At 38.7% G+C, this 17,856-nt stretch overlaps 1 protein-coding gene across 1 annotated transcript in view; it reads left to right on the top strand.

Annotated features, from left to right (window-relative positions):
• Nucleotides 1-17,270, top strand: part of TPH2 (tryptophan hydroxylase 2) — a 50,624-nt gene extending 33,354 nt beyond the window's left edge. Inside the window, exons 9-11 of the mRNA XM_074901509.1 lie at nucleotides 8,601-8,696; nucleotides 16,006-16,139; nucleotides 16,231-17,270. Coding sequence (XP_074757610.1) covers nucleotides 8,601-8,696; nucleotides 16,006-16,139; nucleotides 16,231-16,405 — 405 coding nt within the window. The 3' untranslated portion in view covers nucleotides 16,406-17,270. The remainder of the gene's footprint in view (nucleotides 1-8,600; nucleotides 8,697-16,005; nucleotides 16,140-16,230) is intronic.
• The last annotated feature ends 586 nt before the right edge of the window (nucleotides 17,271-17,856 follow it).

Raw genomic sequence — 17,856 nt, 5'->3', positions numbered from 1 at the left:
TTTGGAATGAAGTCCTACCCTTTTTTGCTCCTCAAAAATAAAGTTGAAATGTATATGACTGCAAAGAAATAGTACATTTTCTCCTTGAAATAAGAATTTTAAAACTTCTGTGGCCATTTGTCCCTGTCTCTTCAATGTGTTTCTGCCCACACAATTTCAGGGCTTGCAAAAGTTCTGAGATCGTTTCATCCCCACGAGGCTGCTCCCATTTCTGAAGATAGGACTTCCTCTCATTAGTAGATACATTAGGACTTTTGCTGCTGATCATGTACACAAGAACCTCGTACCCCACCTCAGTAAAAGTGTCATGGGAGGGTCAGTGGCTTTTCTGCATCACTCCTTGGAGTGCAACTGCATACGGAGTAATTGGCCTGGCAATTAGGGGGAACACAGCCCGCTCCAGGGAATAGCAACATGAGAAGCACTATACATGCCTGGTGCCTTTCCCAGGGGATTGCCTGTCAGGGAGGGTGTTGGGGGGCTGTCTCTGGGCTGGCCAAGGATAGTTATTAAAGAGGCCTTGCAGCCCACAGTAATTAATTGTGACAGTGGACTGGCATAGGGCAGTGATTCAGTAAACTCTCTGCTTATAAAATTAGGATTGCCTGTACTGTGATTTGTTACTGCACCTTTGCTTTTTGTTAATACATGGATTTATCTTGCCAGTCTATCAAAAACTTCTCCTGGGATGAGTGGAAAAGACTGTTGCCAGTTTTTCAATTACACAGTTTCCTTAGAGCATTGCAGCATTGTTTAAAAGCACAAACTCTGCCTCCCCAGCTTGGAGAGGTATTTCAGGAAGTGTTGCAACTTTATGCCTTCTCTTCTGAGTCTCCTTCTTAGTGTGCTTTCAGGGGAGTGGAAAGTGGTCTTTTTAGAGAAGGGGAAACTGTGTTGGACCAGTGTTGAGGTCTACAGGTAACTGTGGGAAATGGGTCCTGATAGCTGAGCTAGGCTTTTGTAAAGATGCTGGCTCTGAGATCCTGGAGGAAAAAAAGTGCAGAGGATGTTATTGTCTGTTTTTAAGTATTTTTCTAAGCAGTGCAGTTCACAATTGGGGCAACAGTCCTAGTGTTGATGACTCCACATAAAATGTGAATGCTGTCAGGTGAAGGACAGCTAAATGATACCTTGTATGTGTATTTGTTCCAAATTTTGCTCTTGCTTGGGTCATTCCAGTCTGTCAGTGTTCCAAGTTCCTGGCTCTTTGCTAGAGGAGTCATAGTCTCCAAGCAGTAGCATAAGCTGAGGGAGCGCTTCTGGGGTGCCAGCCCTTGCCCACATGGCATATAAAATCTGAATTGCTTTTATAGGTTTTGTTAACGTGGAGTCATCATTTGAAAGGGTAGCGTGACAAAGATCCTGGAAAACAGGAATGACAGAGCTGTAATGGTGGATCAAGTGTGTCATGTGAGGCAGCATAGACCGAAGGGTATGGTTAGACATCAGACATACATTTACTCAGCTTTTTTTAAAAACTTTTTAGTTTGTCTTTCAGGGGACCCTGTCTCTTGGAGTCCCAGCTAACATGTCAGAAGACCTGACTGTGGCTCTTACGTTAACTGTGTGAAATCTCTAGATGGCTGAAATTTGAAGCAACAGCTTGAAAAAGAAATGAGCACATACTCACTTCAGCTACTGTAGGGAGTGCTGAACATGAATTCACATTGCATGTTGTAAAATAAAGTGGAAAGGGAATGGCTCATTATTGCACATCATTTGTTCTTAATAACTCTGTATGAAATTAATAAACCTTAAAGCCCCAGGTTTTAGAAGTTGTTCAAAGTAAGAGTCAAATGATAGGAAAGGGGAAATAGAAAGGGTAAAGTGTTAGGGCTTCAATGCCTTATGCTTCACAAATGATCTAAGCAGCAGCTCATGGTTTCAATGGTCTCATCTCCTTAGCTGCATATTAAGCTTCAGCACTATTAGTTAATTATGTTGAAAAAAACTAGGAGTACTTTCTCTGACAGTGTTGAGCAAGTTGAGGCAAGAGCACTTTTGTGGGCTTGATTTTTCGCATCATCTCTGTGACCACTAGCTTTGGTGAAGGGGAATTGCTGCCTTGCCAGGAAACACCAGCCTTTTACACAGAAATATTCTCTGCTTAAGTGTTGAGGTTCCTGATTCTGCAGTTCCAAAGGTCTTCAAGGCTTTCAACTGAGATGAAATGAGAGGGGCGGACAGACATCATCTTTGAGCAAGCCTAAATTCAGATTATTTAGGAGTAATTCAAACATGGAGTGGGATATCCAGTGGATTCAACTCTGTAGGAACTACTTTTGGAGTGGCAGCAGCAGAAAGATCCCAGAAGTGCTTCATCCTCCATTCTGTCTGCCTGCTCTGCAGAGTAAAAGAGGGCCTCCTTCATGTGAGAATGAATAACAGAAAGACTCATTCTCTCAAGACCCACAAAGGTGTTAGGGATGTTCTCCAGATCTTATTCCAGAAGATGTACTGCACCTGCAAGGTGGGCAGCTGCCATACACATTGTCTTGTCTTAGGTGGACTTCCCAGTGTTGGAAGTCTAGAGTTACCTCCTTACTGATACTACTGCAGCATTGTGTTGCTTGAGGTATGTTTTCTGCTTCTGTACAAACTCTTGATGATTATTCTATTTTGGTTACTAGTATGAGTTTTTCTTCAGAAACTCCTGAAAAAAGAAATACATGATTTCAAAGTATTCACAAGGGGTTAAGCTCCCCTGTGCTCACTATAGTGCATGCTTTCTCTCAGTATGTCAAGCCTTTGCATTAGAGGAATTTGGATGTAGTGATGCTGTGTGCTGTGGCTGTCAACAGAAATACGAGAAGGCTAGTGTGCATCTATCCCCAAGTGCTCTAATGAGTGGCACCACATCTACTGAAACTTCTCTTTATAAAGAGGTTGTTCCAAGCATTCACCATTAGTGAAAAATCTGAATGCAAAGTAGTCAGATGAGGGAAAAAGGACAATATTGTTAAATATATACACTTTGAAATCCCCAAAGGAAACTTCCTTTCAGTGAGCTAAATACTCCAGAGTGGGGGACTAAGCACAATACTTCAAGAAGGTAACTAAAAAATTAAACTTTGTTTTCTTATTTAGAGATGCTGTTGGCTGTGAGTAGGGTCAATGCCTTTGTTGGAGGTAGGTGAGTCATCTATAATGAAAGACTTAGCCATTGAATTTTACTTATTTTCTGCTTTTGATCTATTCACAAGCTCATCATGAGATTTTATTTGTTGTTCAGAAATCTCCCTTCATTTCTACTCAGTAATGTTCCCACATGAATAGCTGTCAAATAGCCTGTATTGCTTGATGTCTGGACTCCAGCATTGGGCCGTACTTGGCTAGTTGCCTGGGTTACCTGTGTTATATCTATCTGTGTCTTGTAGTGGAACATTCCTGATGCTACTCAACAGACTATGAATTTTGAGTAATTCAGTCAAATGTGAAATGCCAGCTGTTTTTATAGTGACTATTGATGTCTTTGAGATTGAAAAATAAGCAACTATTCACAAATTTATTTTCATCAGCTCTGAATAAAGAAAGCAAGCAAAAATAGGAGTCACTGATATCTCTGGATCAATGTTTGCTTGCAATTTGAGCAATTTCTACAGGGGGAAAGAAAACATCTTTACTTCATTAATTCTTACGATTCATTTCTAACAGTGGGATTTTTGCAAGTCTTTCAGTTGTATATAACGGTCTTCTTACAAGGTAATTACAACTATATGAGAGATTTAATCTCTGGGTGAATAATTTTAGAGGTAAAATAACAAAGGTCTTCTAAAGAAAAAGGAATTAATCTTTGCATATTGTGAACATATCACATGCATCTGAATTATTCGAGCGGTCTATTCCGATATCCTTTGAAACCTTAAAGCCAGTAGAAAGAATGTAAAGATGTTTTCTTAAGGATATTTATTTGGCACTGGTCTTGCAAGTATTTACACACATTGCTAGTTGTATTGGCTTCATGGCAACTAGTTTTATATATATATATATATATAAAGTGATTGATTGTGCTACTGCATGTCAGCTTGAGGCTGTAGCCCCATTCTATTAGCAGTTCCTGTAGTGGTGAATATTCCTGTCCATGTACTAGGGTTGCAGTCATGCAGTTACTCAATCTGTCCTTCTTCTCCCTTGTGACAGGGAGTGTAAGTGAATCGTCTCTTGACATGGTTGGTGTTCTCAGGACTCAACCTGAAAACATCTCTACAAGGTACTTTTAGAAAACAGATGAAATCTCATGTTATACATCATGCTGAAAATTGCCAAGTGAACACAAATATTGGTCTCTAAACTATACCATGAGGAAATTAAGCGAAGTGGAATGGCTTGAAACGCCTTTTTACGGACAAGTCAAATTTTGAAGTATGAACTCTGTGACATTAGCACCGAACACACTGTGCAAGCTCTTTGCACAGGTCCCAGGAGGTAGATTCCCCAATCCAAAGTGATGCGATGTGAGGAGTGATTTTTAAAGCCTTCAGAACCAGTTCGATGAGGAGAGTTGAGCTTATCGGACCTTTTTTTCTGCCTTTGGAAATTTCTAAACACCCTCAAATAACAATTTTTTTTCTTAGCTGTCATAGCTGTCACTGATTTTTTTCTTTTTGGTAGTCTATAATGCAGGACAGCACCTGAACATGAAGAATAGACATTGTGTTTACCAGGCTTGCAGTTTGCCAGGATTTGATCTGTTCTGTATTTTTCCTGTCAATAATATGACAGCTGGTCTGATTGACAATTGCACACATACTGGGATGGACCAGGTACCCCAGTATCTTGTCTGTGATGCTGGCAAATTGCGACAGTGTAGGTCTAAAGCCATACAGTGGTGATATTTTCCTGGTATGCTGCTTTAGTTGCCAATGACTTTTGTTGCAGGGACTCTGAAGAAAGAGATCTGATATATTAGTATTTAATAGCCCTTAATAGGATTTTCTTCCATGTGTCTAATAATTTTTGAACTCATGTAGACAGTGTTTCCATGAGCATTACTGAAGTATTTTTCATATACTTTTGTTAAATAAGGGAAATAAATTAAAATAATATCGTATACTGTTTTGTACTCCTGGTACAGTTTTGATCATTATATTGACGTCTCTTGGCTTAAAAATTATTTTTAATCCTTTATTTGGCAATTTGATTCTTCATCTTATTTTGCTGATTTGGCTAATGGAGCAGCATTTTAGTGTAAGGCTCTCTAAGAAATGCAGGATTTATACAACATGGGAAGATACCTTTCCTAATTCAGGAGCGTACCTATAGGTTGTTGCAAAGCCACACTTCACCCCGAAGATGAGGTAGATAAAGGGAAATGACAGGATATTGCTGTAGCTTGTAGGGGAGCCACATGTCTGGGGCTGCAAGCTGGGGAGTATGCCAGAGACAGGTCCACCATTTGAAATCAGAATGTGAGAGCCTGCATGTGACTGATCAGCTATTTGCCTTCAGGTGAGACTGTAAAAAATGTATTAATCTCAACAGCCATTTCTTTGTTCAGTCATTCCCACTCCAGTGCAGTTATCCTGTACATAATAGAGTGTACCACAGTCAGCGTGGTTTACTGTACAAAGAGAGGCATATAGTGGGTATTTATGCATCTGGTCTATAAAAAGTGTCTATATAGTTAATATTTAACCTCCTTATCAGTATGCTTTGGTGTTTGTAGACTTGAGAGCACAGGTTGCCAGAGGCTGCGGAGTCTCATAACGTTGCAGAGCCTCCTCTGCATGTCTGTCTGTGAGTGGGAGGGTGGGGGGAATGGTGTATTGCTGACTAATGATCTGAAGATGGCAGCATTGGGTGAGCTATCTCATTTTCTTAGCTAAGCAGAGCTCTCTTAAATAATTTAAGTTTCTCTCAGAAATTGTAGTTGTTGCGTATGGCAAATTTATATATATATATATATAAAAAAAAGCTTTTCATTTGAAGGGCTTTTCTTAATGCTGTGGCTTAATACCACAAGTTAGTAGGAGGTAGATGTATTTTATCATCTGGTCATTTTGTATGCATTTTATTTGAGTTATACTGAGAGTGCAAGTCTTATCAATACTGAAGATAGGCTCTCATCAGCAAGTGTTGGCTCATAAATATGTCTCCTTTTTATAACAGTAACAATTATAATAATGTTTGAATGTAAGTAAAAAAGGCTCCCTCTTTGTGTGCTGTCTATCCATCGAGGGGGAAGTGAAATTGAGGTCTCCATGAACACCCTACCTCTGGGCAGCAGGGATTGCTCTCTCCTGTGCCGGTTTTAGCTCTCTGCCTTTTGCCCCTTCCTTCCCCATGAGTGCACACCTTCAGGGGAGTGGAGAGCGTTTCTCCTCCCTCCCTCCACTGGTGCTGTAGATTGCCAAGGGGGCATTCTTCTGGGAGCCGCCTGACATCTGTTTGGTCCTCCTCAGCCTGAGGAATGTCTACAGTAAAGGTGTCCCACATACAGGGACAAAGTCATGGCTGCTTTTACAGATCTATAACAGGTAAATGCCAGATCCCTGCTTTTAAGCTTCTGGTGGTTTTAAGAATGAAAATGACTGTGATCACTGTGTTTTATCAGGAGCCCATTTCTACTGTGTATCAGTCAAGGTGTTCATGTTCAGAGTATAAGAGCTACTACCTGATGGGTTCTTTTCAGAGAGTTGAGGAGGGAGGGGGCAAATTCAAACATGTTAATGGGATTTAAGTGTAAAGCTGAGTGGTTCATTGCTGACAGTGGCAGCATGTACGGAGCAAGAACTATAGCCTCCTGAAGGTTTTTGTGGCAAAATATTTTGGCAGGGAGGCTAAGTTTGTACTCTTTTTGGTGGTAGGTCTCTCAGCTTCACTCATCACTCCTGCAGCGATGCCTTTGACATTTTGTCTACCTGTCTGTTTGTCCCTGAGATGTCTTTTTTGGAAACCAGTTATCTTGGCCTTCCTCTAAGTGGTGACATCAGCTATAGGATCAAATGAAAAATCTTATGCCAGCTTGGTTTATCTGAGTCAACAGCAAAGCCAGAGGTGGAACTTTGATTTTTTTTTTTTGTTTGTTTGTTTGACGATGTTGTGCTTTTACCTTCTCTCGTGGATTTCTGTGCCTTTGACTGCTGTGATGGAATCTGACTGAAGACATTTGAAGTCACTGCAACCTTTCCTTCTTCCCAGCTGACTTAGCAGGTTTGGTTCAGACACAGGGCTCATGTTTCTATTCTTTTTTATTACATCTTTCTACATAGTGCCATGCTGCATGAATCACTATCTGTACAGGAACTTTTATGAGAGGCAGAGAAGTGAATCATTTCTCAATTTCTAAACATTTGTTGGACTTAAAAGACCTTATTAATTTCTGCTCTTTTGCATTTAGTATGATACTCAGCCTGGAAGAGTGGGGGTTGTAAGGAGAAGTGGACAAAAACCCCTCATCATGTTAGGAACCGTTCTCAGGTTATTCAGAAAAACTTAAGATTTACTACCAAACACTGAATTGTTTCTTATCCTGAATTTGTATTTTCTACAAAGACGCATAAATCTGTTAGATTCAGTGGAGTTATGTCCCTTTGCACAAAACCTGAAATTGTCGGTGTAATAAACATACACACACACATATATTTGTACGTATTTTTGTATAAGTTAGAAATCAATTTCTTAAAACATTCATATGTAGAAATAGTTACTAGCTTAATATCTGTTTGATCTAACATCAAAAAGCAGTCTTGATGTGTCGTAACAACACCAAGCGAAAACTTGGTGACATAGGAGCAGTAGTGACTGTCTTCTTTTGCATTTAGTGGACAGTAAGCTAGCTATCTCTGCTTTTTACAGTCTTCCTAACATTTAACTTTGTTGGGTGGATACAGCAAAGTTAGATACAGCACTGTTGTGCTGATTTAGCACGTCTCTTCACAGCTTCTCTTCAGTTTTACAGCTCAGATAGATATGTTACCTGTTTGAATGTAGACCTAAACAACAATTGGAATGGATTGGTCAAGTGAACTCATTTGATTGACTGTAATTTTCTTTCTGTAATTTAAGAAGCCAAGTGACATACTGGTTGTTCATTTATGAGTCAGTAAAATCTAGTGAAGACTGAGGCCTTGGCTCAAGAATGCTCTTAAGCTCATAGGTATAAGTAAGTTCATTCTAATTCAAGACAGCACTTAAATACTTGCCAGACTTTAAAGTGGCATCAGCTTGAGTTTACAGCTGAGTGTTCTGAAATAGATCTCAGAGATCTTCAGAGGTTCCTAGACAGGCAGACCAACTACCAGCTATTCTGAGGCACCTCATTTATTTCAGAAGGTTTAAAAAATAATCTGCAGAATTATTATCAGTGCCTTTGATACCTAAATGAACTTGCTTGTCTGTTCCTTGCAGTCTGTTCTCCTGGCCATTCCTGTGAACTGGAAACTGAACTTGTGTCCAGAAAAAAAGCAGAATTTCGCATTTTTGTGCAGAGCTCCCTTACATGACATGTAATTAGCAGTAATAACATTATCTGAATTTATGTTAAAGACATGACGTTCTGAAGAAGTGGGGCAGTGAAGTGGATATGGTACTGACTGTCATTGCTGAAGTGCCTGTTTGCAACTACACTGTATATATCTGTATATCTGTATATTTTACAGTGCTATTTTTTTACGATTGAATTTGGCCTTTGCAAGCAAGAAGGACAGCTACGTGCTTATGGGGCAGGACTTTTGTCTTCTATTGGTGAATTAAAGGTATGTGCCCTTAAAGAAGAAATCAGCTTTCTTTTAACCTTAACAAAATAATACTTGGATGTAAATATTTTGACTTTCAAATAATAAAGTTCTCAAGATAAAAAACATACTTTAAAAATGTGATATTGACCTAAAAGCTTTGTTTGAAATATTAGCTGGTGCTTGAAGCATGAAATGGATTTGTAAGGACCAAAGTACCAAACAAACTATGAACTACAAAACTTACTTCTGTTTGAATTTGTATTTCTTGTAAAAGAAGGCTCATAGGTTAACAGGTAAGGGTGCCTTGGGCTGTGAAGCTTTGTTTAGAAGAAAAGTGTATATTTTTAATACACACAAAAAAATTGTTTTGAAATTGGACACAATTCTTTTGTAAGTAATCCAGTGTATTTCAGTGGATTTTTAATTGATATTAAAAGAACAACATTTATTAAGGTCCTGATTCAGTATATTAATCATATTTGAAATTAAAGAATGCATATAAACTCATACTAGACTTGAAGTACATGCCTGTATGACAGTACATAGAACCCTATTCTTATAAAGGTGAAAGTATTTAACCATTAACCTTGCATGATGTGAGTAGTTGTAGTGGATCATTTATTGCCTCTTTTTATGCCTAGAAGACATAGGAAACAAGAAAAAGGTATTTTGTCACAAGTGTAGTACTTGGGGACATAATACTCTGTTCGCAAGATAGCAGGGAAGGGAAAGGAGAGGGAGGAGTGCTGTGTTCTGGGACCCAAATGAACTCTTGATGGCTTTTCAGGTAAACATTTGGTTTTAGAAAGCATATATAGAATAGTATTTACAAACTATTTTGTAATATTTCTGTTGATTATTGTGTTTAAACGTCTTTCCGCCCCCCTAGACAGGCTTTCAGTAAACTACCTGGCAGTTTAATAGAAGTGTATCTCAGTCTCTTTTTGCTGTTTGTTTCACCTGTAACTGAAGAGTGTTCATGGTGAAGCTCATTAGTCAAGTTTCTGTTCTTTCATTAGTAGAAAGAAGGCCAAAGAACAATTCTTCCTCCAATATTTTTTCTTTGATTGCTTTACAGTTGCTCTAAGTTCAGTGCATACTTCAGCCACAGCAGCATTTTGTATCAGGCTGGCAATATTTTATACCCACAGTGCAAAGGTGGTTAAACGCAAAGAGATGAACGTGTCCCACTTGTTTTCCTCTGGCCCAACAACATTCAGTCGTCTGTGCAGGATTCTGCAGAGAATCAGGCCTTTTATTTAAACTAACAGTTATGGTTGTTAGGTGATGACCCTGAAAATACCTATCACATAACTTACAAAATCTAAAGGCACAAAACCGAGGAAATGAATAGTCAAGAACATAATATATCTTCTATCATCAATGTCATAAACAAACACATTATTCTTGTCAAGTGTATTTATGGTAACAAATATTTTGTTACCACACATTTGTGATCACAGATCTGTGTTCTTCACTCAGCAATAATCTCAGACTATAAATGCAAAGAATAATCCTTTTGAAAAGCAACAGTAAAAATTAAATAATGTGCACATTAATGGACTATATTGATCTGCTTTAAAGGTATGACCATATATATCATAATATTTTTTTCATAAATCAATAATATTATACACTTTTGTATTACACTACATATATATTTCATGGATGTGAAGCCAGAAGGGACTATTAGATCATCTGGTTTGACCTCTTGTGTATCATAAGCTATTAAATTTCACCAGATCGTGCATCTACTGAGTGTAGGGACTTAAGTTAGACATTTCAGTTATTGAGAGACTAAGCACTTGTGTGCTGCAGGCACAGAACAGCACCATACCACAAATAGCCATAGTCTCCATGAAGGAAATGATAAGGTGAAAAATGTTTGGAAAGTCTTTGTGAGACTGTGCTCCAGGGTAGAAAAGAAGGTAAAAGGTAAGGAAAAAAATGTGAAAAACCCAAGCTTTATGCTAATCTGACTGTGGGAGAAGCTCTTTCTAGACCAAAAACCTGGCAGTAAGTGTGCTTGTCAATATGTTACATCAGACAGATGCTTAGGAAGGAGAATATCTGAGCACCCATGACATTGGTGCACAGCCTTGCATCAAGCTGTTGCCAGTTCGTGATGTTTCCTGGGAAAGCAACCTGCCTTACCTCCAGCCTTATCTCCTAGCCCCTATTAGGAGGGAAGATTTCTTCCCTGACCTGAAGGTATCTGAAAGATAATGTTAATACAATAGACTGTAGCTGAGATCCTGATGATACCAATATTCTGATTGCAACCAAAATCCTAATGGATGACAGCAGTTGCTCTGAAAATGATGGCAACATTACTGGCTGTTTCTGTGGTGAGTGGGGATGAATAGGAGACTCAGATTGCATAGCCATGGAGTCTGACCCTTGTGTATGCAACACCCATACTTCTCATAGGAGTCAGAGTGAAGGAGTCCTTTCAGAAATAACTACTGCCGTTCTTAACAGCATCTGTGGGCCCATAGTCCCTTCTGTGAAGAAATTTAAATATTTATCCTTGTCACTTGTACAGTAGATACTGTTTCAGTGCTGAATTTTGCTACCTTGACTTAACAGGCATTTGATACTAAAATGCTTTTGTCAGCAAGAAGAAGAACCTTCCTCCAGCCTCCCTACCAGCTCTTTTCAATGCATCAGTGTTCACAGGAAACAAAATGGCGGCCAATTTTATATATAATTTCTAGAAATTTCTAGAAATAAATGAGTTGCAATATTTGCAGGGTGGAAGTGGCCAGCAGTATTTGGGCCTTTCAGATAAATGAATGGCTTGTTCAGTCATCCCTGTTTCTGTATTACACTGCTCCACTCTGCAAATCTGGTCAACAGCTTTAGCAACAAGGAACTATAAAAGCTAGAGAAATGTGGGCATCAGTCTGTCAATATAGCATTCCCTTCAAGTCTTTTTCCCCACTCAGTATGTAGACTTTAAAGTTGGGATACTGAAAAATGAAGTTCCTGATGTGTGTGTTATGGAATCATCAAGCAAAAAATTTTTAAAAGCACAACAAAATAAGGAGAAAGAGATGATTAAAAATGAAGCCTAGGGGGAAATGAGTGATACAGTAAGTAGTTATAAAATGTTCTGCCTAATATGTTCAGGTTAACTCTAGCTAATGCTATTACACTGTATATTTGGGGCTTAGAGATAAGGCAGAAATAATATACATTTCAATTATTAAAACTATTTCTAAAAGGCAGTCCAATTGTCTTCGGAAACTTTAATCCATTTACTTTGTATGATGCTCTCTTAAACCCTTTCATTAAAGGAGTCTCCTATCAACTTCAGCTGGCTGTAGATCAAGTCATACATCCCTCTTATATGCTTCTATATTTAACAGAGAGGTAGACTTCAAATCTTTCTATTTAGATTTTTAAAATCAAATACAATATCCAGTCATATTTTGTTTCAATGATAATTTACATTAAGAAGAGCCAGCATTAGCCTTTATAACCAAAAAGGTTCAAATACAAGTTTTGGCTGTGTTTTCTGAGGAGGATGAAGGTGAGAGAAAACCATTATTGGATCACACGTGCTCATTTTAGTGCTCCTTTTAAATGGAGAGTCTTTTCCTTATTTTTCTAAACAATATATAAAAATTATACTGGTGAAAATAAAAAATTCTGGTAAGATCAGGACACTGTCAGATTTGTAACCTATGTTGTAGATAAGCAGAAAAACATTTAAGAGCAGGTTTTCCAAGACTTAGTTCCCCCCGGAATAACAAGGCGATAAAATCAGTACTGGCACACAGACAACTTCTCACCTCTGTTCTTCTGTGCTCCTGTACTCCTCAGACGGTGCAGTATTTATAACTCATCTCAGGTTTTTCCCTTGCTAGCTGAAGATTTTGCTTTTTGGGTTTTGGGTTTTTTTTTTGTGAAACTGAAAAGCTCCAAGTTGTATTATTACTCTACATTTTTTTATACTCAGAGGAGACATTACAAGACCAAACTCTTTTTTCATGTGTCAGTAATAGTGGTCACTTAGGAAATGATTTATGGTTGTTCAGTGTAAATGCCTGGTGCCATCTGAGATGCCCCAATATATCTGACCAGCTCTCCAGCTGCTGCTTCAGAAGTATGTAAGTCTTTAGATCCTGTGCTCTATCTTCCATCCCTGTACAGATGGATCAGACATCCTAGGCCCTAGAGACCTGTGGTTAGGTGTACCTCAATCACTCTTTTAACCTTTGATCTAGCAGGGAGTGGAGGCATTTCTTTAGTGTTATGCATGGGTAGTTGTCTAATTCTTAAGTTGTCCAGTTGTCTGATACTGCTGCTTTTCCTGGGAATTGGTGCTGATTCATTTGGAAGTGTCACTCCAAACTCTTTTTGCTTGAACTGAAGTAGAATCACCGATAGCTGTGTTAGCATAAGTAGAAGTAATACAGGTTGTGTGAATGGACCATTAGAGACAGTTATCACAAATCCTCAAGATGGTAAGATGCTCTATTTGACCAAAAGCTGTTTTCCATATGATTGTTAGCCTTGACATCTCATTGGAGGTGGATAACTGAAGAGGTTTCTGATGGACAAATGCATATTGGATACTTATCATTTGAGTTCACTGAAGAACTGAATGTCCAACCAAAGCATAAATGAATAGCATACATTAAAAAAAAAAATACAGGCCTGAGCTTGAAATCTTTTGGACTCGCCAGATGAAGTTTTTAATTGAGATTCTATACTTCATAATGTTGAGAGTGCCATGGACCAACATTTTAGAGCACGGTAATATTTCTGAGAAAAACTCTAGTTCAGCTTTGAGTCAGTGTCCTGACTGTCCTAGTTCACACTAGACAGTTTATGGTCTGAAGGTTTGTCTGCAGGCTCAGTTCAGTTGCTGAACTCTGGTATTGCTGGTGTCAGCATATCAACTCAATAGTAGATGTTACAGATGCCAGGCTGCAGAATCTGAAAACATCATCCAGATTTGCAAGGGTATTTCCCATTGCTTTGGTAGCCATGACAATGCCTACTTGATCCAAGAGCCAAAAGACTCTATCCTAGAAGGGATATAGGTATCTCGGGTGGGAATTCATCAGAATTCAGGCACTTTATTCCTGAACAGCAGTCCTAAGAATAACCTAACTTTGAAGGTGTATCTGAATTCTTTACCCTCTGTTTCCAGGTTGTGTGTTTCCTGGTGTCTGCACATTGCAGTCTCTGCATAGTTGCTTTGTGAAGCAGCAGCTCTGCTCACACATAAACTAAACTGCTATCCAGAAAGTAGGAGTCATTTCATATAGATAATCTGAGGAGAATAACCAGAAAGGCTTTCTCAGAAGACATCCACTGTGATAAAGAATTAGCTTTTGCTTCTCTTTAAGCTCTCCCCTTTTATAAAATTAGAGCTCAGTGTTTAGAGCAGTTCACAATGTTGGACCCACAGGGTGAATCCCTTCTTGCCTCTGATGGTTTCATTCCCAAGGAGTAGGCCAGGCCTAGCAGAGGCCATTAGTGAGCGGAGGAGGAGACTGACAGCACTGTTGCCCTTTCTGTTGAAGCTGTCACAGTACAGGAAAAGAATAATCCATGAACGAGAAATGGTCATCTTCTGAAACAGTTCCTAAGAAAACATGGCCCATATCACTCCCTTGGTTCCCTGCACAGGGCTTCACTCAGTCTACTCAGAGTTTTAAAATTTTGTGCTTTAGACATTTTGATGCATCAAGTCTCACCTGGAAGTACAAAGACACCTTGAGAGATGTTTTTATATGTAGTTAACCTCTCAGGGAGACTATTATAATTCCCAGTCAAGAAAGACAAATTAATTTTGACAGAAGGAGGTAAATGCTTAAATTTAGAGGCACTCAGCCACGTCATGGTTCTGCAAGGAAAAAGTGACAACAGGGATATAGGCGGGGGCCTAATAAGATGAGCCTGTTCTTGCAATCCCTTTAGAAGATAATTTTTGGTTTTTGTTTGCAAACCTGTTTAGCTGATGGCTGGCTAGAAACAGCAAACCTTGTGAGAAGGAAAAGATACTTGTACTAGAGAAGGCTAATTCCCTGATGTTTTAAGATTCCATGCATTAATTTTTCATGTATTTATTTTTGGAGAGAGAGGAGGTGGGAGGAAGAGGGTTTTGTTCCAGTTTTATGTCCTGTTATTTGGAGACTGCAGGTTGAGAACTAGTGTGATATTTTCAGAGCCTTTCGCTGGGATTTAGGAATGAACATTAGCAAGAGCTCAGATAAAAAGTGTGGTGAATACCTTAAGGTTAGTACCTCACTCTGCTATAAAGAATGTCCATGCAAAAAGAAATTAAAGGGATAAGAGGCACCTTCGTACCTCAGGGATCTGCTCCCTCCCTGTTATTTCCCTATGCTTTTCATGCACATCTTCACTACGGATAGATACGGGGGGACTAAAGAAGGTTAAAAGTTGATGTAAATATGCTCTCCTTCCTTACCCTGTGCTTTTGTACAGAGCACTGAGAATGAAAACGTGTGCTCAAAAAGTTGCAGTAGATCCAAAAATTAACCAAGTATTCCAAGTGGAAAGGGGAGCTACAAAAAGATTGTGTTGGAAAATGTCTCAGTACCTGATTTTCAGTTTTGAAACCACTGTGTCCTTTCTAGTGGCTTGTGCCAGTCATGTAAAGAGAAAGGCTAATCAGAAATTTATTCTCTGGGTAGCAGCATTTGATGTCTCACCTGCCCAGTGTCTGCTCTGTACTTGTCTATGCCTGTTTATTTAGTTATTTTTTCCTTGCAGTACTAGATGGAGCGTTATTGCTCAGGTGTACATGGTAGAAGGGTAATCCGTTTCATCAGCAAGCAATAAATAGTCGTTATTTAATGGGTTTTCAGATATATAGTTTCACTCTTAAACTCACTGTCAGGAAAATAGTATATGCTTTTGGCCTGAAAATGTAAATCACAGATTATATGAATGATTTGGGCAGACTCAATTCACCCACCAAGACAATGATCGATTCTGCCAGTTAAGTGACATTTTGGGGACATACACACTTGTATAGATAATTTTTCAGGAATGATTATTTGATGACTTTCCTTTTTCCAGATGAGGATTTAGGTCTGTATGCCTATATGGCAGGTGCGTTTCTAATCTTATCTTTATTATTTTAATAATTACCTTGGGGAAGAAAATTACTCTCATAAGTAACAAATTATTTATGCTGTTCAAACTGAAAAAACACTATGTAAAACAAGAGAGGCTACCAAATAATGGGAGACACAACACAGCAATATAAAAGTTTATATGAATGGTTGTGTAGCTACAAAGCAGTATCAAAATATGGTTTATATACCTGTGGTGTATTTTGCAGCATGCTCTCTCTGACAAGGCCAATGTGAAAGCATTCGATCCAAAGACAACCTGTTTGCAAGAATGCCTTATCACTACTTTCCAGGAAGCTTACTTTGTTTCAGAAAGTTTTGAAGAAGCCAAAGAAAAGATGAGGTAAATTACTTCCCTTGACTCAAAAATCTAATTTTCTTTTCTTCAGCTGTAAAAAAAAAAAAAAAGGTGTTAATTATTTTTTTTCTTTCAGGGACTTCGCCAAATCAATCAATCGTCCCTTCTCTGTGTATTTCAATCCATATACACAAAGCATTGAGATTCTGAAGGATACCAGGAGTATAGAAAATGTTGTCCAGGACCTCCGCAGCGATCTAAATACTGTATGTGATGCTTTAAGCAAAATGAACAGATATCTAGGGATTTGATATGTGTGACACTGTGGTTTGCTGTCAGTTGCTTTTTCTGTAGCCAGTCTAGTAACATCACGTGATATGGCTAACTTCTCAAACCCATCAATTTTCCCTTTACAGCTTGGCCTGTGGCTTGCATCATTGTGTAGCTCTGTCTAATTGTAATGTGCAGACAAACCAAGGCAATGCTAATTCGTAAACGCAACATGGAATGTGGCAGAATATAATCATCAATTCCTCAACACAATGTCATGTACAAGTACACCATTAAAAACTTGCCTAGCAATGGTTTTGTTTTCATGATTCACTTTGATGTATAAGAAACAGTGTTGCTGATTTCATTAAGTCTGAGTTTATTTCTTTATAATCCCTTTCCTCCCATAAGAATCCAGAAAAAATTATTTACAACATTCTCATTTTCATTGTAAGAGAATCTGTGTTTCTTTCTGTAGTGGTGAAGACAATGTCTCTTGCCCATATATCTGTAACAGAACTGAGTGTCTCTTGTGTCTGAACAATACAATTTATATACCAGTGCTGAGATCAGGAAGGCTATGTATCAGTACTAAAAGGTCTGTGGAGATTACAGGTTATGAGAACTCACAATTGACAAATGTTCAACGTGGCTGAGTAATTGCAACACAATAAAAAAACCACTCTGACATTTCACATAAAAAGGTAGTTCTAGTTCATGCATGTGTTATCTGTGAGAGTCCTGAGCATATATACTTCCTCTGCGAGGGCTATTTAGAAATAAGAAAAGAAGTGCCTGTGTTAATTCTGGGTTGTTAGATGTGAATATAAAGCCCTTCTACATCATTGTGTGCTTTTCCACATTCCCTTGTCTGTTGAACATACGCCTCTTGCATTTCATGCATAATTTGCCTTTCCTCATTATGCCACATTCAACCTTGACATGGCCATGCATGACTGGGTCCACGCTGTGTCACTGTCAGCACATATAAAGGGGTGAATATGGAAGTTGTTATTTAATTATAGCCAAGACGATTATCAGTTAGTAGATTACTTGTGCAGCGATTAAATCATAGAGATGCCCAAGCTGCCTAGCTTGTACCAGATGGATGCAGGTAATGCCTGAATTAATAAACTCTTAAGTTAGGAAGCTCTGACAGAAGTACAAGCCTTGTCTGGGGAGCACAGTGCAGACATATTTGAGCTGTCTCTTATCTGGAAGCAATAATTATGCATGTCTTTCCTTTATCTGGGTTATTCTATTCTCCTGTTAGCCAAGATAATGGAGAGGACTATATTGTATGGACCCTTCTTAATGGAAACCACGTGGTTATGCAGATCATGTCAGTATGGATGAAAGTGTCATAGCTTGTCTACCTGTATGGAAAATAGGTATCTATTGAAGCTGCTCTCCCACCTGAAAGAGTCATGCAGATACTTGTAAGTGTTGCTAGCAATTCAGCATAAAAAGAGCACCACTTGATAGTACCGGT

This window comes from Athene noctua, chromosome 3 (assembly GCF_965140245.1).
Source record: "Athene noctua chromosome 3, bAthNoc1.hap1.1, whole genome shotgun sequence".
Taxonomy (NCBI): Eukaryota; Metazoa; Chordata; class Aves; order Strigiformes; family Strigidae; genus Athene; species Athene noctua.
This window is presented reverse-complemented; position numbering and strand designations above follow the sequence as displayed.